The sequence below is a fragment of the Tupaia chinensis genome, unplaced genomic scaffold, assembly GCF_000334495.1.
Source record: "Tupaia chinensis unplaced genomic scaffold, TupChi_1.0 Scaffold000054_1, whole genome shotgun sequence".
NCBI lineage: Eukaryota > Metazoa > Chordata > Mammalia > Scandentia > Tupaiidae > Tupaia > Tupaia belangeri.
In genome coordinates this window covers 3,305,397-3,329,189 of record NW_006159512.1, presented here as the reverse complement: position 1 = coordinate 3,329,189, position 23,793 = coordinate 3,305,397, and the positions used below count along the sequence as shown (strand labels likewise).

The following is a 23,793-nucleotide window of genomic DNA, read 5'->3' as shown; positions in this document are numbered from 1 at the left end:
CCGGTCTTTGAGAATCTTCTCTTGAGACAGCCCTCTTTGGTTCCACAACTCTTCCATCCACCTTGTGTGGCCTTGCATTCATGGCTGCATCTACCTCCTCCACAGTGGCATACGTGACAAAACCCAAGCCCCTGGAGCGCTTGGTGTTTGGATCTCGCATTACCACGCAGTCTGTGAGTGTTCCCCATTGCTCAGAATGGCTCCTCAGGCTCTCATCGGTTGTTTCAAAGCTCAACCTTCCAATAAAGAGTTTCCGCAGCTGTTCCAGCTCTTTGGGAGACTCGGACTTAGACATGACGGCAGTGAGAAGAGAGAGTTCAACGATGCTTCCCTGGCGGCGTCCACAGGCAGAAAGCCGTCTTAACTTTTCTGACAACCCAATAGTTTGCAAATATTTTCTCACACCCTGTGGATTGTGTCGTTATTTATTGCTGCTTTTGCTGTGCAGGAGATTTTTAGCTTGATGTAATCTCACTTATCTACTTTATTCCCACAGAGGTTTTTGTCTTAGGGCACTTGTGGGGTGAGGGTAAGACATAGAGATAGTGAGAGGGAAAATGAGAAATCACCCCCATGTGTTTCCTCTTGGACATACACACACATGTGCCCGAGGTGATTATTAAATCATAAAGTCCAGGACTTGAACCGTGGTTGACCATGTGGGAGTCCAGTAAGTTACTGCCATGCCATCTGCCGGCCCCATTATCTGTTTTTGTGTGTGCGTGTTATTGTCTTGCCTTATGGGGCGTATTCAAGAAAACTTTGCTCAATCCAGTATCTCAAAGTATCTTATCATTTTGGATTTTATGTAAGTCTTTAATCCACTTCAAATTAATTTTTGTAAATGGTGAGAGGTAGGGAGTTTAGTTTAATTTTTTTGGAAGTAGATATCCAGTTTTTCTAGTATCTTTGTTGAAAAGTGTTTTCTGTGCTGGATTTTCTTATGCCCTTTGTCAAAAATCAATTGTATGTTGTTGAGTTTGTCTGGATTCTCTGTTCAGTTTGTGTGTTTTGTGTCAGTGCCATGCTGGTTTAGCTACGTTGGCTTTGTAATATATTTTGAAGTCAGACAGGGAGATGTTGCCAACTTTATTCTTTTTGTATAATATTACTTAGGCAATACTGAGTATTTTATGATTCAAGACAAATTTTATGTTTTTTTTTCTATTTCTCTGAAGAATGTTGCTGAGATTTTAATAGAAATTGAGTTAAATTTCTATCAGTAGATCACTCTGGGTAGTCTACATTTAAAATATATTGATTCTTTGAATCCATGAACTAGGGATTTTTTCCCATCTTTTGTGTCTTTTAAAATTTCTGTATTTTTAGGGAACCAGCAGTTAGCGTAATGGCTATGTCGCTGGACTCCCACGTAGCCGACTGCGGTTCGTGTCCCGGACCCGGTGGCTTAAAACTCACGCCGGGCGCGTGTGCGTGCGTGCCCAAGATCCCAAGAGGAGAATGGAGAAGGGATTGTGGCGTGACCATCCCCCCTGGGGGGTGATTTCTCGCTTTCTGTCTCTATGTCTCTCTCTGTCTGTCTGGCGAGCGCACGTGCCCTACAGTGAAAATCTCTCCCCCCCAAAAAAAAAAAATTTCTGTATTTTTAAATAATTTTCAAAGTAGGGAACTTGTACTTCTTCACACACATGTGCGTGTGCACTGTGTATAGATAGTGGCTACTGTAAATTGAATTAATTTCTTAATTTCCGCCTCAGTTCACTCCTTATTAGAGTACAAAAATGCTATAAATTTTTGTATGTTGGTTTTGTGTCCTGCAACTTTGCTTGATTTGTTCATTCCCTCCAAGAGTTTTTTTGGTGGATTCTTCAGGTTTTCCTGTGTTTATAATAGTGTCATCCACTTATAGGGACAACTTATCTTTTTCCTTTCCAGTTTGGATGCCTTTTATTTCACCCTCTTGTCTGATCATATTTGGTAGAATTTTGAAGCACTATGTTGAATAATAGTGGAGAAAGCAGACCTCCTTGCTCCAGTTTTGACAAGAAAAGCTTTCCACTTTTCTTCACTGAGTATGATGTTAGCTGTGAGTTTGTCATATGCAGCCATTAGTGTCTTAAGAAATGTCCCTTTGGAGGTCAGCAGGTGGCATGGTGGTTAAGACACTACACTTCCTCATGGCCTACTACAGTTCAAGTCCTAGACCCGGTGGCTTGAAAATCACCCTGTATACATGTGCATGCATGCCCAAAGTCCTGAGAGGAGAGTGGAGGAGAAGGGATTGCTCTGTGGCCATCTCCCCTGGGGGATAATTTATCACTTCCCTCTACCTGTCTCTCACTGGTGAGTGCATATGCTCTTTGACAAAAACCTAAAAAATAAAAAAATAAAAAAAATGAAATGTCCCTTCTCTACCTATTTTGTTAAGAACCTTAATTCTTAATTATGGAGGTTGTTGTACTTAATTAAATGCTTTTTTATGTCAGTTGATAGGATCATATGATTTTTGTCTTTCTGTTTGTTAATGTGATGAATTACATCTATTGTTTTGTGTATGTTGAAACATCTTTGCTTCCCTGGGATAAAACCTCCTTGTTCGTGTTATATAGTTTTTTTAGAGAGAGATTTTTGCTATAGGGCATGTGTTCTTGCCAGAGAGACAGAGACAGAAAGTGAGAAATCACCTCTTGGGGGATGACCATGTTGCAGTTCTTCTCCTCCATTTTCCTCTTAGGATTTTGCCACAAAAGCAAATATGCTAAAACAGCATGAGTTTTAGCTGCTGGGCCTGGGACTTGAACTGCAGTTTATTACCTTGAAGTCCAGCGATGTAACCATTATGCCATCTGTTGGTCTCTTGTAATATCTTTTTAATGTATTGTTAGATTTGATTGCTAATATTTTGTTGAAGATTTTTACATCTATATTTATCAAGGATATTGGTCTATAGTTTTCTTTTTTTAATCATGTTCTTTGTTTTGGTATTATGGTGATGGTGATTTCCCAAGATGAATTTGAGAGAATTCCCTCCATTTCAGTCTTTTGAAATAGTTTGAGGAGAATTGGTATTTTGAAAAAGGATTTGTAGAAAACAGCAGTGAAGCCATCACTGATTCAGTTATATTGGTATTTAGACTAGTCAGGCTTCTGAACCTTCTTGATCCAATCTAGGTGTGTTATATGAATCTAGAAATGTGTCCCTTTCTTCTACGTTTTCCAGCTTGTTACTACAGTTGCATGTAGTAATCCCCAATAGTCTTTTGTATTTCTGAGATATTCATTGTAATGTTTCTCTTCTTATTCTTGATTTAATTATCTTGGTCTTTTCTCTCTTCCTTAGTCTACCTAATGGTTTTGTCAATTTTGTTTATTCTCTCCAAGAACCAGTTTGTTTATGTTTTATTCTTTTGTTCTGTTTCATGTTTTCCTACTCTTAATTTTTTCATTCTTTCTCTAAATTTTGAGTTTAATTGGTTTTTGCTTTTCCAATTTTTAAAACTTTTTATTATTATTTTTTAATTTTACCAGAGTGGGTGGGGAGGGCAAGTGAGAAAGCAAGTCTCTAGGTCCGGAACTCAAACTGCGGTTGGCCATGTGGTAGTCCAGCTCACTAACCATTACGTTACCTGTCAGCCCCCTGCTTTTCTAACTCTTTGAGATGTATTATAAGTTAGTTTGTTTGGAGTATTTCTCTCTTTTTTTTTCTCATGAACACTGATTGTTCTAAATTTCCCTCTTAGTATTGCTGTCTTTGGTATATCCCAGAGGTTCTAGAGTCGTATTATTTTTTTAAAATTTGTTTTAAGAAATTTTAAGTTTCATTCTCAATTTCTTCAGTAGATTCTAAATCATTCAGGATAACAAGATTTATGTATCATAATTTATTGTTGGAATGATTGGGTTAATTTTATCTTTTCAGTCACTGGATAATTCTAAAGGGAGTACTGATAGCTTTGATGATAAATGATGTCTGCTTCTGTTGATGCCACTACCACTGCTGCTGCTAACGGATCTCCATTTTCCATTATTTTCTTTGTAGACTAAGTGGTAGCATAGGACTATTCTCTCTGTTATATAGTCTACAGTGAAGTGAACAAAATGTGATAGGGAGTGGCTCAAAGGTGTCCCTACTATCTTGCATAGCCTGGGAATTAGTGGATACCCATCCACTAAGTCATCAAGTTTGAAAGGCATTAGGTACCAGAGCTTGATTGTATATGAGAATATGATATTCAGATGTGTCCCAAAAAATTGTAGGTCTTCGTATAAAAGAGCTGTAGATGAAAAATCAGAACAACAACAAAGCACCTTGAGCATGGATTAAAGTAGAGCTTATTACTGTTTTTTGCATTTCTTCTTCTGTAATTACTTTTTTTTTTTTTTAAGGTTTTGGGGATAGGGTATGTGCCCATTCTGGAAAGAGAGAGACAGTGAGAGAGAAAGTGAGAACCCCCTGATGGGATGGCCACACCTCACTCCCTTCTTTTCTATCCTCTTCTTGGGATTTTGGGTATGCATATATATGCACTTGCCATAATTTTCAAGCCACCAGGTCCATGACTCAAACCACAGTTGATCATGTGGGAGTCCAGTGCCTTAACCACTATACCATCTGCTGGCCTCCTGTGATTACACTTTTAATGCTCTGTATATTTGAAAGAATGACTCTGGAGTTCAGTAACTGACTTTAAAGTAAGTATCAATGTATACTCTCTTTCAGATTTACCAAGAATTTGTCTCCTGACAAGATAAATCTAAGTACTCTTAAAGGAGAGGGTGAACTGAAGAATTTAGAATTGGATGAAGAGGTGCTCCAGAATATGTTGGATTTGCCAACATGGCTTGCTATCAACAAAGTTTTTTGTAATAAAGCATCCATTAGGGTGAGACTTTGATATCTTTAAAAAGCCTTTAATATTATTATTTAAAAAATTGTATCTATCTCTATTTTTTAAAAGAAATGTTTTAGTTCATTTTATAAAGAAGCATTTTATTGATGCATAATAATTAAGAGAGAAAAATACCTTTGTGTAAATGATTACATGACTGTGTGAATTATATATGTCTTTGAAACCATGGATTAATTTATATACTTTAATTTTATTAATATTTTAGGCAAAATTATTACTTTATTAATAAATTATTGCATCAGTTTAGTTCATATTTGAAGATATTTTTTTTCCTGTAGGATTTAATGTCACATGCAATAATTTAAATTTGTAATGAGCAAATACTATATTTCAAATTAAGATACAAGAACTGTTACTTCTTTTTTTTTTTTTTTCAAGAGGTTTTTGCTATAGGGCGTGTGCGCTCACCAGAAAGACAGAGATAGAAAGCGAGAAATCACCGCCCAGGGAGGATGGCCACGCCACAATCCCTTCTCCTCCATTCTCCTCTCAGGATCTTGGGCATGCACACACACGCGCCCGGCGTGAGTTTAAGCCACCGGATCCGGGACCGTAGTCGACTACGTGGGAGTCCAGCGACATCACCATTACGTTAACTGCTGATCCCAAGAACTGTTATTTCTTAATCTATACATTATAGTTTTATTTGGAATTTTATCCCTTTTCCTCATTTGTCTTTTTCTCATTTTGAGATTTTTAGAATTTTCTATTTACTATTATTATCAGCTCTACTTATTATAACAATTTCTGCTTGACTATAATAAATTGTATCACTTCTTGCTCTTAATAACGAGTTTTACTTTGAGAAAACTACTCAGTAGAAATACTGAATGACAATTCATTTCTTTTCTTTTCTTTTCTTTTCTTTTTTTTTTAGTAGAGATTTTCTGTTATAGAGTGCGCGTTCTCACAAGAGATACAGAGAAGGACAAAGAGACACAAAGCTAGAAAGAACCCTTCCAGGGGGGATGGCCATGCTACAGGCCCTTCTCCTTTCTCCTCTTGAGATTTTAGGGATGCATGCACATGTGCCTGGTGTGTCTCAAGCCTCCTGGTCCAGGAATTGAACTGTGATTGGCCATGTGGGAGTCCAGCAACATAACCATTATGCCATCTACTAGTCCTGAAAATTCATTTCAAAAAATTAAAATTTGGGGTCCTAAGAACAGATCGTGAAAAAGGTTTTTATCCTTCAGTTATCAACTTTACTGTTCTATCCTCCATAAACTCTAATATTTATACAGATCTAACATTTTTAATGCAGAGTATATTTGTATATTATTTATTTAATTAATTGTAGTTTTTTCTCTATGTTCATGATAGAGCACCGGTGAGAGGGATTTTTTTTAGGAGTACCCTCCACAAGATTTGGTCATGCTGTGATCCTCCTCCCTCCAGTCTGTTGGATTTTGGGCACTTGCACATATTCTTCTCTCCTCCTGGCTGGCCTCACACCCAGGCAGCCTCCCCTATACTGTGGCCTTGTGTTTCAGGCTAACCTGGCCAAGGATTTAAACTGGTTACCATGTCTGGTCCAGCTTCACTTGAGGAGCACATTACTGTTATTTCATGGAGCTGCCCCTGAACGTTATTTACTTAATATTGCCTACATTTTATGTTAATAGCCTCGTTTTTGTATTTCTTCTTATATAAAAAGATTGGTCAGAATTTTATCTTTTTTTGGGGAGGGAGAGGTTTTTGCTATAGGGTGTGTGCGCTCTCCAGAAAGAGAGACAGAAAGCGAGAAAACACCCCCCTAGGGCGATGGCCATGCTGCAATTCCCTCTTATTTAAAAAGATAAGACTGAAAAAAGAGATGAGACTAAAGAGACTTAGCTGCAATAGCATGGTCATCGATGCTTTTACTCAGCAGGCCACATGGAAGTCCCAGGTTCAATTTCCACCTGCTTAAAAATCTGAGCACAGTAGTCAGGTAGGCACAGCTACTCGGGAAACTTAGGCAGAATCATGATGTAAGGAGACCCTGTCTGAAAAACAATGACTAAAAACATATAGTTGGTAATATTCTGTTATATATATAGGCACAGCTAATTTAAAAAATTTGAATAAGTTGCCTTTATTATTTTGCAATTTAAGAAACTGTATTTGATATTGTATATTAAGAGAACATTTGTGTTGATTACTTCTTTACATTATTTTTTAAATGATTCATTTTAAAGAAAAAAATTTTTATTTCTAGATACCATGGACAAAATTGAAAACACATCCCATCTGTTTGGTGAGTTCTGAAACTGCAGTAAGCATTGATATATGCATATTACCTACTTTGTTAATGTCAATCTTTTGTTTCATGGAAATATAATCTCTCGATTTTCTACTAATTAGTTTTTTATTATATTTTGATGGCACATAGTTTTCTCAGGCCTTAAATGAGAAGATTGAACTTTACAATGGGAGTACCTTTATCTGTATATTTTTTGTTTGTTTTGTTTTTAATTTGCCAGAGGCTGCTGGCACTCCCCAGAGAGAGACAGAGAGAGGATGAGGAGGAAGCATCCTCTAATGTGGCATGGATATGCCACTATTCCGTCTTCATTTTTCTATTCTGTGGGATTTAAGACACATGCACACAAGCACTCCACATGTTCTTCAAGCCACTGGGGTTGTGGTCAGCCATTTTATCTCTGTACTTTAAAGTACACAGGTAAAATAAAATATTTTCAGGTAATAATAAATGCCAAATAAAAATCAGAATGATGACTGGAGTTTATTAGTGATGACTACTAAGGATGTTAAATAGATATTTCTTCAAGATATTAAAAAATATTACCTTGAGAAAGAACTTTGTTATGGGAGTGTTTTTATTTCCATCTTACTTAATATTTTTCATAATTTTATGTTTCATATCTCAGGCCTTAGATTGGGATAAGCTTTCTAGGAGTGGTTCAGTCATATATATAGTCTTTTTTTTCATTGCATAATGCAGTATATCTGAGATTAGAGATTGCAGTTTCCTAGTCTGATGATCTTAGCAACTAATGGCTCAATTTTTTTTCTCATAATTCACACAGCTTTCCCACCAGATAAGAAATAACTTGAGAAAGTACTAAGTGCTTTTTTTTTTTCTTTTTTGACATTTGTCTCTCTGGACATTTAGAGAAACACTTAAAATGACTGTTTACTTTTCTTCTAAAGAAATGAAAGAGAAAATAGTCTTAATATTTTCATAATATACCTAAAGTAAAATATCTAATTAATTTTTTACTTCTTTAAAATTTGTTGTTAGTCCCTAGATAAAGTAATAATGGAAATGAGTACATGTGAAGAACCACGTGCCCCTAATGGCCCATCACCAATTGCAACTGCTTCAGGACAAAGGTAAGCTACCAGTTAATTAATTGGTATGACTTTCAAAGGGGAGTCTTTTCTATAGTCTGTTCTGTTATCTGCAGTCAAAGGACATAAAATAAAATCCTGGGCCAAGCACATAGTACAGTGGTTAAGGGAACCATATTCCACATGGCCAACCACAGTTGGAGTCCTTGCCCTGGGGTTTGAAAAATCCACAAGGCTCATGTGCTTGTGGGGCCAAAATCCTGATAGGAAGGAGGAATGGGGGGAAAAGAATTGAGGGATTGAGGCATGACCATGCCTCATGGGGAGGGATACTTTCTCTCTCTGGCAGACACACATACCCTATGTCAATAAAAATAAATAAAAAAAACTAAAAAAAAAAAAAAATCCTTAGAATATTTTTTATAAAAAGGAAAGAAAAGAAAATGATGATGGACCAGCTAATGGCATGGTCATTAAGGTGACAGAATTCCACATGGCTAGCTACATGGTTCAATTCCCAGACCTGGCTGCTTGAAAAACAAGCTGGACAAGGGTGTGTGCATGCCTAGAATCTGTAGAGCAGAAGGGAGTGTAGCATGGCCATCCTCCCTTGCCGGGGAGGGTTGTTGCTTTCTCTCTTTATCTCCCTCTCTCTGTCTGTCTCTAGTAAGCAAGCAGACATTCTCTATAGCAAAATAAAAACAAAAAAAAAAAAGGGAGGGAAAAAGAAAATCAATCCTTTAACCTCAAATGCCCATCAAACATTTTACAGTTTTGAGTTATATACATTGAAAAAGTAGCAGATTAATTTGATTTTTAGCGTCTTTTATTCATCTTGTTTTCCCTGATGTTAAATAGTAACAATTTAGCCAAGACTAGAGTAGCAACAGAAAATGGAGGCAGAAGAGCAAAGGCATTCCATATATCAGATAGGTAGTCTCTTAGTTGCACAGTAGTTTTCTGCATTTCGTTTTGTATGCATCAATTTTATTCTAGTTGGAGTCTATAGCCTTCTTTGTGTTAAGAATTTACTTTATAGATGCCAATTGTCTGCACTAATGACTTCCAATTTTTAAAATTTTTACATTTTAAAAAGAGCATTTTTGTAACTTAAATGTAACCATACTAGATTTTTGTTTTAAGTTTATTTCTTCCATGATTGAGAGATATGGGTGGAGGTGGAAATGCACTCTTGGTAGGGTTCTGGTGCCAAGACCCACCCCCAGCCCTCTGCCAACTCTGGATCACGGTCACACAGGTGCCTGCATACTAAGGGAGGTAGGTCTCCAGAATGAGATAGAACTTTTCCGATGTTATATTATCTTACAGAACATTACTTTTTTTATCACTTCACCCTAGATTATTATTTTAGCAACAACAAAAACACAGATTTGTTCTTTATTTTTTAAGAAAAGGAATAATAAGGTATGGTAATTTCTATGTGTACTTTTATGAGAATATTAGCAGGTAACTTTTAATTTTTTTTTTCTGGCCTTATACCATTATGTTTTACTTTGCTTTGTTTTTCCAGTGAATATGGCTTTGCTGAAAAAGTAGTTGAGGGGATTACTGTTTCTGTAAGTTCCATTGTCATCAGAATCGGAGCAAAAGCCTTCAATGCATCCTTTGAACTTTCTCAGCTACGGATCTATAGTGTGAATGCCAACTGGGAACATGGAGATTTAAGATTTACTCGTATTCAGGATCCACAGAGAGGAGAGGTAAGGATGTTTTTGTTGTCCTTTTTTTTAAAAACAAAAAGTTTTATTGGGACTAGCAGTTAGCGTAATGGCTATGTTGCTAGACTCCCATGTAGTCAACTGCGGTTCGAGTCCCGGACCCAGTGGCTTAAACACATGCTGAGTGAGTGTGCATGCATGCCCAAGATCTGGAGAGGAGAATAGAGGAGAAGGGATTGTGGCATGGCCATAGCCCCTGGGGGTGATTTCTTGCTTTCTCTCTCTCTGTCTCTCTCTTTCTGGTGAGCACATGTGCCCTATAGCAAAAACGTCTCAAAAAAAAAATTATTTAGTGATAAATGAAAGACGACATCGGGACCAGCATATGGCATAGTGGTTAAAGCTCTGGACTCCCACATAGTCGACTATGGTTTGAGTCTTGGGTCCCAGCGGCTTGAATCTTATGCCGGTTTGTGTGTGTGTGTGTGTGTGTGTGTGTGTGTGTGTGTGTGTGCCCAAAAATCCCAAGGGGAGAAGGGGGAAGAAGGGATTGCAGTGTGGTCATCCTCTCTTGGGGAGATGATTTCTCGCTTTCTGTCTCTGCCTATCTCTTGTTTCTTCAGTGAGTGCATGCGCCCTGTAGTAGAAATCTCTCTAAAAAGAAAAAAAAAAAAGAATGAAAGCGGATGTGTATTATAAAATGGTTGCATCTTAATGGTTGTCCAGATTCATGTACTACTGGATTTATTTTTCTTGTCATTTATTTAATTTTTTTAGTTTAAAACATTTTAGTTTAAAAAAATTAAATAAGCGAGGCAGGCACGCTTACCAGAGAGAGAGAACACAGAGAAAGACAGAGAGAGAGGGAAAGTGAGAAAACACTTCCTGGGGAGGACTGCCATGCCGCAGTACCTTCTCTGTTCTCTCCGAATTTTGCGTATTAGGCACATGCACTCATTGGGTCTTTTAAGCTGCCAGGTCTGGCACTCTGCAGAGTTGGCCTTATGGGATCCAGCTGCCTTAACTTCTCCACCACTTGCTGGACCCCTTCTTGTTTTGTGACTCAGTTTTCTTTGTATTACTCTCAATTGTTTAATTATAAAATGTGATTATTTTAATGTTTTTACTCTTATCTTTCAATTTATACAATGAGCTCTATTTTAATTTCTCAGTGACTCAGAATTGAATTTTAAATTTATAGAACTAAAATATCTTATTTAAATGATTCACATGACTCGAATAGTCTGTACTTTATATTAGTTAATTAGGATAAATTATTTGATTAATTATATTTGTTAAAGTACTTAGGATAAAATATTAGAAGTTTTACAAATGATGAGTATAATTATGAAGATATATTACTAAATTTGATGGAAGTATACAATTTTAAAATGTATGAGATAAATCTAGAATGCCTTGTGAAAATTAATTGAGAGGTTGTGTTTGGTTTGTTTTTACAAATTTACATTTTTCTCATTCTATTTTGCATGAGAAAATGAAGCTAATTTCTGTGTTCTCCTCAGGTTTTGACATTTAAAGAAATAAATTGGCAGATGATACGAATAGAGGCAGATGCTACCCAAAGTTCCCATCTTGAAATTATGTGCGCTCCTGTTCGATTAATAACCAACCAATCAAAAATCAGAGTCACACTTAAAAGAAGAGTAAGTGAACAGAATTACCTTTTTGATTCATGTTAAACTTTTGGATTTAACAGGAAAAATTAAGTAAATTTTAGGTGAGTTATTAGTATGCTACCAGTGACCTATTAAAATGATAGAAAATAAAGGGAGATATAGTTTCTCCCACAGTATTTGTATAAACTCAGTGGAATTATAACTTTCCTCAGTTTTTAGAGTTAATATTTAGGTTTTCAAAATATTTATTTTTGATAAATTGAAAAGATTTCTCAGTTGCCAAATTTGTTGCATATTTATTGTTCTAGACTTTCACTTTTAAAACAAATTTTTCCTTGGGAACCAGCAGTTAGCGTAATGGCTATGTCGCTGGACTCCCACGTAGTCGACCGCGGTTCGTGTCCCGGACCCGGTGGCTTAAAACTCACGCCGGGCGCATGTGTGTGTGTGCCCAAGATCCCGAGAGGAGAATGGAGGAGAAGGGATTGCGGCGTGACCATCCTCCCTGGGGGGTGATTTCTCGCTTTCTGTCTCTATGTCTCTCTCTGTCTGTCTGGCGAGCGCATGCGCCCTACAATGAAAATCTCTCAAAAAAAAAAAAAAAAAACAGATTTTTCCTTAATCATGATGGAACCCATGCACATGAGAATGAGTGAGAGAGAGAGAGAGAGAGAAAGAGAGGAGCAATCTGATCGTGTGGCCATGATCCTCTTTTTCTAGTTATGCACCCTGTTGGGTCCTGGGCACTCTTGAATGTACCTGGTATGTTTCAGGCTGACTAGTTTAGAGATTTGAACCTGGATTGCCTTGTGGAATCTGGCTTCTCTGGAGCACTGCATTACCACAGTGTCACAAAGCCAGTCCAATTTATAATTCATTTCGTGTATTTAATTTTGCTCAGGAGTAGATAAACAAAATGTTTATTATCAATGACAAAAACTATTAGTGTTATAGATTATTAAGATATGACTGATAATTTAGATAAGTATGGAAGATAGTTACTTAAAGTTATCACAAGTTAAGATCTATCATGGTGGGGCCGGCAGGTGGCGTGGTGGTTAAAGGCGCTGGACTCCCACATGGCTGACCGTGGTTCAAGTCCTGAATCTGGTGACTTGCTTTCTCACTTTCCCTCTCTCTCTCTGTGTCTGTATGATCAAACTGGAAAGTAACAATAATAATAAATAAAGTTAAAATAAAATAATTATAAAAAAAAAAAAAGGATCTATCATGGCTTTTGATGAAATTTAATGAGGAAACAATGGCTTTCAACTCTGAGTGATACCTTTTGTATTACCCAGTACAAGTAACTACTCAGTTGAATTAAAAATTTTTATTCGAGTACGATGCTTAACACATATATTTTGAAATGTACAATATAGATTCTTTTATTTTATTTTGCTGTTGAGCACATGTGCTCACCAGTTGGAGGGGAGAGAGAGAGAAAGAGAAAAAAAATAGGGAAAATGAGAAAGCACCTCCCAAGAGCATGGCTGTTGTATAGTCCTTTTTCCTCTGTTCTCCTTTTGGGATTTTCGGACGTGCATGCACATATGTTCAGCGAGTTTTTCAAGCTGCTGAATTTAGAACCCAAACTGTGCAGTCAGCAATGTAGGATCCATCCACCTTAACTGCCATGCCACTGGCTGAGTCAGTATTTTTATTTTTAATTTTTTAAAGTTTATTTTTTTATTTCATGAGAGAGAGAGAGACAATATCCCCAACAAAGTCTCACAGTATGATCCTCCTTACTGCCTTGCCAGCTGGCCAGGATCACATGCTTGTGCTCACCTAGCACATACAAGTTGACTCAGAAACTGGATCCCAACTTCCATGGCTTCTAGCATTGCAGAGTATTGTGCAGCCACTGTGTCACCATTGCCTGGGCCTTAATGAATTTTCATACCTCTGTCTCAACTAGAATTAGTTGAATTACTACAAAAAAACTAAATTATTGGGAACAGCAGGTGGCATAATGGCTATGTCAGTGAACTCCCATATAGGTGACCAGGGCTCGAGTTCCAGATGCAGTGGCTTAAACTCATGCCTGGTGCATGTGCATTCATTTCCAAGATCCTGAGAGGAGAATGGAGGAGAAGGGATTGTGGCATGGCCATCCCCCCAGGGGGTGATTTCTCGCTTTCTGTCTCTCTGTCTGTCTCTGTCTTTCTGGTGAGTGCACGTACCCTATGGCAAAAACCTCTCAAAAAATTAAATTATTTATCAACTATAAATGAAATGATTTAAGTGCTATATAACATACTCATTGAGGTATAGGCATTTGTTAGTCTTGTTACCACTGTATCTCTAGGACTAGGAAATATTCATTCCATATTATTGAACTTAATAGATATTTAGGATTCATATTCTACTAAAAAACTTTTTAAAAGCTTATTCAGTATAAATGCATTATATTTTTGGCTTAATTTTATAAATCATTTCTTTTTTATGACAGTTAAAGGACTGCAATGTTATAGCAACAAAGTTAATTCTGATATTGGATGACTTATTATGGGTTTTAACGGATTCTCAGTTAAAGGCTATGGTACAATATGCAAAATCTCTCAGTGAAGCAATAGAAAAATCAACAGAACAAAGGAAGAGTATGGCTCCTGAACCTACACAGGTATACTATAAAGTTAACAGAAAAAAGATTTATATGTAATTAGTTTGATAGAAATATTATTTGATCTTTTCTTTATGTGAAATAGATTTTAAGACTTTGAATCCAAGAATTTTTAAAAGAATTATTTATTAACTTTTATTTATTATTATTTTATTTGACCAGAGAGAGACACAGGGAGAGAGAGAGGTAGGGGGAAAGAGAGAAAGCAAGCCTCCAGGTCCGGGAGTCGAACCGTGGTTGGCTATGTGGGAGTCCAGTGCCTCAATCACCACACCACCTGCTGACCCCCAAGAATTTTCTTAATCTAGATACTTTACTATATAATTTCATATATATGGTACTTACTTGAAAACATATTAAGTGTATCAGTATCTGTCTATATAGTGCTTATTCACTTTAGAACTCTTTAGGAGGCACTAAGGTTGATGATGGTAAAGTATTTGATGTTATAATACCTTTTATGAGGAAGTTAAAAAAAATACAATTTTAGGGCTGGCCGGTGGTGGCATAGTGGTTGAAGTGGCTGGATCCCACATGGCTGATAGCATGGATCAATTCCAGACCTGATGCCTTAAAAAACACATCAAGTGCGTTTTCATCTGTGCCCCAAATCCCAAGAGCAGAATGTGCTTGTGTAAAGATGTCAGACTGGTTCTCCCTCTCCATAATGACTCTTACTACACTTTACAAGCATAAAGCATTCTTCTTACTCTGGGTCAGAAGGGATTGCAGTGTCATCTCCCCTGGGGGCGGGGAGGTGGTTTCTCATTCTCTCTCTCTCTCTCTCTCTCTCTCTCTCTCGATCTCTCTGGCAAACACACACACCCCTAGCAAACCATAAAGGGAAAAGTATTTCCGAAGAGACAATAGAATCTGCAAAAGTGTGGACGTTATTTAAGTATTGTTATCTGATAAAGAGTTTAGTGTTAATTAGAGTAATGCCTTTAGGAGTGAGGTGCACTTGTCTCTAGGAATATATTACAACTTTCCAAGTTTTATGTTTTTAAAATTTTTAATTATTATTATTTTTTAATTTGCTGTAGAGTATATGTACTCAACAGAGAGAGAGAGAGAGAGATGGAAAAGTAAGCCACCTAGTCCAGGACTCAAACCACAGTTAACCATGTGGGAATCCAGCTCCTTAACCACCATGTCACCCTACTGGCCCCCAGGTTTTATGTTTTAAGGAAATTGAGTTCCAAAGTTTCTTTTCCTTCTTAAATTTGATCTGCCTAAGAATGTGCTTGTGTTAAGATGTCATACTGGTTCTCCCTCTCCGTAATTACTCTTATTACACTTTACAAGCATAAGGCATTCTTCTTACTCAGGGTTAGACTCATTATGATGGTGTCTTTAGTCTGTTTTCTGCTGTTATAATAGAATACCATAGACTGAGTACTTTATAAAGATCAGAAGTTTATTTGGCCCATAATTGTGAAGTCTGTAAAGTCCAGGAACATGGTGTGGGCATCTGGTGAAGACCTTCTTGGTGCATTAGCCTGCAGCAGAAGAGCAAGTGAGCACACATGACAGAGGAAACTGGACATTAGGAGCCTGTTTCATTAGGAGCCCATTCCTGTAGTAACCAATCTGCTCCCATGATAAAGACATTAATCCATTTCGAGGGCACAGTTCTCTTGACTTAGTCACGTCTTAAATGTCACACTTATTTTACTTTTTCCCTTTGGTTTAGTCTTTATTTTTTTGCATGAAAGAGACAGAGAATGAGAGAGAGAGAGAAAGAGAGAGGGGCTCCCCAGAAAGGTCTTTACACTGCAATTCACTCCTAGACTCAGCCAGCCTGGATCATGGGCACACACACATTGTATGTATGGGGGTTCGTGGGACACAAAACCAGTAGTTCCCATGTGATCCAGTAGTTCAGTGTTCCTTTGTTCAGCTTTACAACTTTTCTACCATCTTCTATGATAAACATTTATTTAGCTCTGTCTTACCTTCTTTAAGTAGAAAGAAGAGTATGTTGAAAATTAAGAGATGTTAAGGTTATTTATGAAGCAGAAGAGATTTTTTTTCTAGAAACAACATAAAAACCACAGTATTAAGAAAAAGGTTGCGGAACCAGCAGGTGGTGTGGTGGCAGGGTGATGGACTACCACATGGCTGACTGCAGTTCGTGTCCTGGACCTGGGGACTTGCTTTCTCACTTTCTCTCTCCCTCTTTCTCTCACTCTCTTGCTCTTTCACTCTTTATCTCTCTGAACAAATTAGAATAAATAAAGTTAAATAAAAAAATAATTCTTAAAAAAAAGGTGGCTAAGAAGGTTAGTGTTTATTTTATTTGTATCAGTATTTATCTTGATAGAGAAGAAAGAAAACGAGATTAAAGAAGTGCTGCAGTGTTTTAAAATAACATTGCCATAGACAAATAGTAATCGACTATAGCTTTGAAAGTATTGATGGGAAAAACATGAGAAAAAGTGATTTTTCAGTGGAAATCCACTTATTTTAATAATTAAAAACTTTTCCATTGAGCCCTTCATATTTAAAGTTTCCAGCATATTTTTTATCTTTCCTTTACTTTAATTATTATGGGCACCAATCATTTTCACTAGGATATTCTTATTTACTAACTATATTTTAAAACTATTCTATAGTATGACCATAATTCTTTTTTCTCTTTAAATATTATAATTTATGATTTGCAGATAGTCATTATACATCTTTGTAGGGTACAGAATGCTTTCTTTTTCTTTTTTTGATAGAGATTTTTGCTATAGGATGTTTGCACTTGCTGCAGAGACAGAGTCAGAAAATAAGAAATCACCCCCTGGGGGGATGACCATGCCACAGTCCTCTTTCCTTCATTCTCCTCTTGGGATTTTGGGCACGTGCACAAACACTCCTGGTGTGAGTTTTAAGCTACTGGGTGTGGGACTCAAACTGCAGTCAGTTACGTGGAATGCCATTATGCCATCTGCTGGTCCCTAGAATTGTCTTTAAAAGCATGTATATATGGGACCAGCAGGTGGCGTGGTGGTTAAGGCGCTGGACACTCCCACATGGCTGACCAGGGTTCAAGTCCTGAATCTGGTGGCTTGCTTTCTCATTTCCTCTCTCTCTCACTCTCACCCTCTGTCTCTCTCTGGTCAAACTAAAAAATAAATGAATGAATAAATAAAATAAAATAAAAAATTAAAAAAATAAATAAAAGCATGTATATGGTGTGCAGTAAACAAATTAAGAATATAAGGATATCCATCACCTTCAACATTTAACATTATATTATAATGATATTATGTTGTGAACATTTGTATTCTACTCCAGTGAATATTCTTCAAGTTTGTACTGAATTGTCTATGGTATTCTTTAGTGTAATAAAGACATTAATCCCTTTCGAGGGCACAGTTCTCTTGACTTAGTCACGTCTTAAATGTCACACTTATTTTACTTTTTCCCTTTGGTTTAGTCTTTATTTTTTTGCATGAAAGAGACAGAGAATGAGAGAGAGAGAGAAAGAGAGAGGGGCTCCCCAGAAAGGTCTTTACACTGCAATTCACTCCTAGACTCAGCCAGCCTGGATCATGGGCACACACACATTGTATGTATGGGGGTTCGTGGGACACAAAACCAGTAGTTCCCATGTGATCCAGTAGTTCAGTGTTCCTTTGTTCAGCTTTACAACTTTTCTACCATCTTCTATGATAAACATTTATTTAGCTCTGTCTTACCTTCTTTAAGTAGAAAGAAGAGTATGTTGAAAATTAAGAGATGTTAAGGTTATTTATGAAGCAGAAGAGATTTTTTTTCTAGAAACAACATAAAAACCACAGTATTAAGAAAAAGGTTGCGGAACCAGCAGGTGGTGTGGTGGCAGGGTGATGGACTACCACATGGCTGACTGCAGTTCGTGTCCTGGACCTGGGGACTTGCTTTCTCACTTTCTCTCTCCCTCTTTCTCTCACTCTCTTGCTCTTTCACTCTTTATCTCTCTGAACAAATTAGAATAAATAAAGTTAAATAAAAAAATAATTCTTAAAAAAAAGGTGGCTAAGAAGGTTAGTGTTTATTTTATTTGTATCAGTATTTATCTTGATAGAGAAGAAAGAAAACGAGATTAAAGAAGTGCTGCAGTGTTTTAAAATAACATTGCCATAGACAAATAGTAATCGACTATAGCTTTGAAAGTATTGATGGGAAAAACATGAGAAAAAGTGATTTTTCAGTGGAAATCCACTTATTTTAATAATTAAAAACTTTTCCATTGAGCCCTTCATATTTAAAGTTTCCAGCATATTTTTTATCTTTCCTTTACTTTAATTATTATGGGCACCAATCATTTTCACTAGGATATTCTTATTTACTAACTATATTTTAAAACTATTCTATAGTATGACCATAATTCTTTTTTCTCTTTAAATATTATAATTTATGATTTGCAGATAGTCATTATACATCTTTGTAGGGTACAGAATGCTTTCTTTTTCTTTTTTTGATAGAGATTTTTGCTATAGGATGTTTGCACTTGCTGCAGAGACAGAGTCAGAAAATAAGAAATCACCCCCTGGGGGGATGACCATGCCACAGTCCTCTTTCCTTCATTCTCCTCTTGGGATTTTGGGCACGTGCACAAACACTCCTGGTGTGAGTTTTAAGCTACTGGGTGTGGGACTCAAACTGCAGTCAGTTACGTGGAATGCCATTATGCCATCTGCTGGTCCCTAGAATTGTCTTTAAAAGCATGTATATATGGGACCAGCAGGTGGCGTGGTGGTTAAGGCGCTGGACACTCCCACATGGCTGACCAGGGTTCAAGTCCTGAATCTGGTGGCTTGCTTTCTCATTTCCTCTCTCTCTCACTCTCACCCTCTGTCTCTCTCTGGTCAAACTAAAAAATAAATGAATGAATAAATAAAATAAAATAAAAAATTAAAAAAATAAATAAAAGCATGTATATGGTGTGCAGTAAACAAATTAAGAATATAAGGATATCCATCACCTTCAACATTTAACATTATATTATAATGATATTATGTTGTGAACATTTGTATTCTACTCCAGTGAATATTCTTCAAGTTTGTACTGAATTGTCTATGGTATTCTTTAGTGTAAAATACAGTTCTAAAGAAAAACATTGATTAAAAATCAGGCAACAAGAGATCTCATAAACTAACACAGATAATCTTAACATTCCAATGAAAGAAGATTCTGTAATTTCCAGCTAGAGGATTATGGAAGATAAGAGTTTAGAATCTGAAAAAATCTGTGGGTATCAATCATTGGTCCAGTTAGAGATAGGTAAAATTGTACATAACAATAGCTCATTAGGAAGAGATAGAAAAAGAACTTGTACTCATTCGGTGTGAGTTCTTGTAAGACCATAATACTGTACTGTGCATAAAGAAGTAAATCCTCAAAAAAACAAAGATACAACAAAATTGGAAAGAGATGTTTAAAAGTAAAGACATGGTAAAGCCAGTGATTTGGTGGTTTATAGATTTTACAGAGTTCTTGATTTTAGCCTTTTCTTGAATTAATTCCAAAGAAAGATTTTGCTGTGGGACCAGCAGTTAGCGTAATGACTATGTCGCTGGACTCCCATGTGTTCGTCCTCGGTTTGTGTCCCGGACCGGGTGGCTTAGAACTCACACTGGGCGCATGTGCACACGTGCCCAAGATTCCAAGAGGAGAATGGAGGAGAAGGGATTGCAGTGTGGCCATCCCCCCTGGGGGGTGATTTCTCGCTTTCTGTCTCTCTGTCTCTCTTTGTCTGTCTGGCTAGCGCACGTGCCCTAAAGCAAAAACCTCTCAAAAAAAACAAAAAAAGAAAGATTTTGCTGTAATATTTTGTATTATTCCTCTTTTGTCTAGTTTCATACAACAAGTAATGGTTATAATAAAAATATAAGATGAAGGCGACAATTGTCTATCAGATAACTGGCAGATTTGTATTTAAACCTGCTTGTGTGTAAAATAGTTGAACCTGCATTTATTTATTTATTTTTTAAAAAATATTTATTTATTTATTTATTTTAATTTGACCAGAGAGGAGAGAGAGAAAACTATCAGGTCCAGGACTTGAACTGCAGTTGGCCATGTGGAAGTCCAGTGACCTATACCACCACGCCACCTGCTGGCCCCACATCTGCATTTAGTCCTGTCACTCAATGTTATTATCAATATATGTGGACTTATCTTTTTTTCTTGTTTTGTGTTCTCTTCTGTTTGTCTCTCTTTAGCTCTCCTGGTGTCTTAGTCCCTTAAGTATTAGGTTGTTGGGAAAGTCATGATGTGCTTTTCTATGCAGAAATGTGTCATACCTTTCCCAAAGATTTAGTTTTTCCTGAATAGCTAGTTTCATTTTGGTGAATTCTCCCAGCATTTGTTTATCTGGAAATACTTTTATTTTTCCTTTCCATTTGAAGGATAATCGTGCTAAATATAGTACTCTTGGCTGAAATTACTTTTCTGTCAGAGTTATTATATGTCTTTACATTTTTTCCTTGCCTGTACTGTTTCACCTGAAAGATTCTATGTTAGTCTAATGGAGTAACCTTTGTAAGTAACTATTTCTCCCTTGCCATTTTTAGAATTTTATCTTTATCATTGATTTTTACCAATTTATCTGTGATATCCCTTGGAGAGGATCTTCTTATATCTGTTTAGTGTCCTTTGTAGGTCCTGGAAATTGGATATCCACATGCCTCTCTAAATCTGTAAAATTTTCAGCTAATATTATAAAAGATGTTTTCTATGTCTTTATTTGTCTCTTTACCTTCTGGAATACATATTATGCAGATACTCAGCCGTTTAATGGGGTCTAGGATTTTCTGTATGCTGTTCTGATTTTTTAATGATTATTATTTCATTCTTTTTTGGTTCTTGGACTAAATTGGAGGTTTTGTATTCGAGGTCAGAGATTCTTTCTTCTGTGTGGTCTAATCTGCTGTTGATACTTTTGAGTGAGGTTTTGATTTCTTGCATTTTTTTAATCTCTATAAATTCTGATCGATTCTTTTCCAGTGCGTCTCTTTTTGGAGTTATGACTTCAAGTCATGGAAGGATTTTCTCATCTCTTGGAATTGGTTATCTGTTTTCTCTTGCATCTTGTTGAATATTGTTACAATGAATATTCTGAATTATTTCTCTGACATTTCTGCAATCTGTTGTTTTATCTATTGTTAGTAAGGAGTGATCCTCTGAAGAGGTAGTTCCTGATTTTCTCCTATTTCTTCAGTGCTCTACCTTGATTTATAGTCGTCTGGTGGGAAACTCATTTCTTACTTCTTCGGAGTATATTTCTGTAGCTATGTGCTCCTGCACTTCTTTATGATATTTGTAAGCTCTATGCCAGTTTCCCTTCTCTACTCTGGTTGGGAGTGTGGGATCCACGGTAAGAGTGTAGGGTTCTGGTATTCAGAGGGGAGCTAAGGGAGTTATTAGGAAAGAATTCCTCCAGAGTCTATGTTCAGGTGTTTGGTTCTTATATACCAGAACTAACTGCTTCCAGTGTGAATGGAGGTTGATCTGACAGGTGCAGTGTAAGTGGTAGAACACTTTCTGTGGTGTTGGGGCGGGGGGGGGGGTCCCTGCTGCTGAGCTGAAGCTGAGCAGGTTGGCTAGGGCCTGCCTGTAGGTTCTGAATAGGTGAGGGGCAGAATGGCATCAGCACATGTCAGGCCGCAGCTCCTACCTTCTGTCTCTGGGATTATAAGGTCTCCCTGTTGCTCCATTTATTCATAGTTCTTAATAGATATATTATGTATACATAAAAATAGACACAAAATATATGTTCTGAAAAAAGATGATCAACCCTATTAAAAGGTAGGAGAATGAGTTGAAAAAAAAAAACACTCTCTAAAGATGACATATGAATAGCTAAAAGACATATGGAAAAATGCTCAACATCCCTCATTGTAAGGGAAATGCAGATCAAAACAACAATGAGATACCACCTAACCCCAGTCAGAATGACTAAGAATTAAAAAACAAACAAAAAATTATAAGGGCTGGCAGGGGTGGAACCCTTATTCCCGTGTGGGTGGGAATGAAAATTGGCCCAGCCCCTGTGGAGAAGAATTTGGAGATTCCTCAAAAATCTACAAATAGAACTACCATATGATCCAGCAGTCCCATTCCTTGGTATCTACCCAAAGGACAGAAGAATACTTAATCGGAAAAGTCCTTGCACATCGATGTTTATTGTGCCACTATTCATAATTGCTAAGTCAAATGCCCATGAACAGATGAATGGATAGAAAAACTGTGGCACTTATACTCAGTGGAATACTATTCATCCATAAAAAACAACAAAACCCTGACTTTTGACAAAAAGTGGATGAATATAGAACATTTACTGCCAAGTGAAGCAAGCCAGGCTATGAAGGAGAGGCATTGTATGTCCCCACTTAATATATACCAAATGTCTGCATTCTATGACTGAAACTAATTGATTAAAGGATATAGAAAGACAGTATATAGATGTAAATACCAGATATAGTGTGTGTGAAAGAGAAGGGTCTAAGGAAGGACATTTAGAAGAAAAATAGGGAGGCAAAGCATTAATGGCACAAAGAAATGTGGTATTTTCTATTGAAGATATTTTATAGTTTTATCAACTGTACTAGGGAGAAATGTTCACCTGTTGAAAAATCCATTTTGTAAGTCAAATAATAATGTGATTGAATGTATAAAAGAAAATGAAATAAATAAATAGATAAATAAAAATATATGTACTCTGGTTTTCCCTAAATAACCAACTATATTTTATTAATTGTTCTAAATTTGGAAATTGTTTATTTTTTAAGTGGAAAATTTGGTGTTCCTTTGAATAGTTATTGCTAAGGTTTTAGGTACAAAGGTTTATATGTCAGGTCATCTCATAGTATATTTATATATACAGAGTAATTTTATGCTCTTTGAGATTTATGTATATCTTTACTCTTCAACCATAAGCTATGCCCTTTCTCTTTAGGGAGAATTTGTGTGCAATAGGGTGTGTGCACTTGCTGGAGAGAGACACAGAGAGAGAAAGTGAGAAATGACCTCCTACATGGGGATTGCCTCATCACAATCCCTTCTCCTCCATTCCTCTCCTGGGGTTCTGGGTACACATGCATGCACAACTGTCATATTTTTCAAGCCTCTGGTCCAGGACTCAAATCACACAGTCAGCCATGTGGGATCCAGCTGCTCTAGCCACCATGCCACCTGAATAGCCTAAGGGAGAAAAATAGTTTAACTCACAATCTGTTTATAAATCCATTCTGCCTTCTGGCTTCTTCAGATATTCAGGTTCAAAGGACACACACCACATGTGTAAGGAAATGCAACAGAGTTCTTACAAATCACAAGGACGTCTATAAAGAAGTGTTTTATTTCTCTGATATGTAGCAGAGTATTAGGCTCTCATTTTTCTTTGTAATATACATACAGAACTACTAATATTCAACTAAACTGCCTTTAATAATAAATGCTCAAACATACAGCCAACTGATTTTTGACAAGGGGTACCAGTTAATCCAGTGGGAAAAGGAAAACCTCTTCAGCAAATGGTACTGGCAAAACTGGATCTCCATTTGTAGAAAGATGAATCTGAACTCCTACCTCTCACCTCTGACAAAAATAAAGTCAGGGTGGATCAGAGATCTAAATCTAAGACCTCAAACTATAAAACTGCTCCTGGAAAACACCAGGGAAACTCTGGGAGACATTGGGGTAGGGAA

At 36.8% G+C, this 23,793-nt stretch overlaps 1 protein-coding gene across 4 annotated transcripts in view; it reads left to right on the top strand.

Moving 5' to 3' along the window:
• BLTP3B (bridge-like lipid transfer protein family member 3B) overlaps nucleotides 1–23,793 on the top strand; it is a 110,125-nt gene that overhangs the window by 28,013 nt on the left and 58,319 nt on the right. For all 4 annotated transcript variants that reach the window (XM_006141376.3, XM_006141377.3, XM_014591725.2 and 1 more), the window contains 6 exons: nucleotides 4,682–4,844; nucleotides 7,072–7,110; nucleotides 8,119–8,210; nucleotides 9,700–9,889; nucleotides 11,371–11,511; nucleotides 13,940–14,110. In XM_006141376.3, coding sequence (XP_006141438.1) covers nucleotides 4,682–4,844; nucleotides 7,072–7,110; nucleotides 8,119–8,210; nucleotides 9,700–9,889; nucleotides 11,371–11,511; nucleotides 13,940–14,110 — 796 coding nt within the window. The remainder of the gene's footprint in view (nucleotides 1–4,681; nucleotides 4,845–7,071; nucleotides 7,111–8,118; nucleotides 8,211–9,699; nucleotides 9,890–11,370; nucleotides 11,512–13,939; nucleotides 14,111–23,793) is intronic.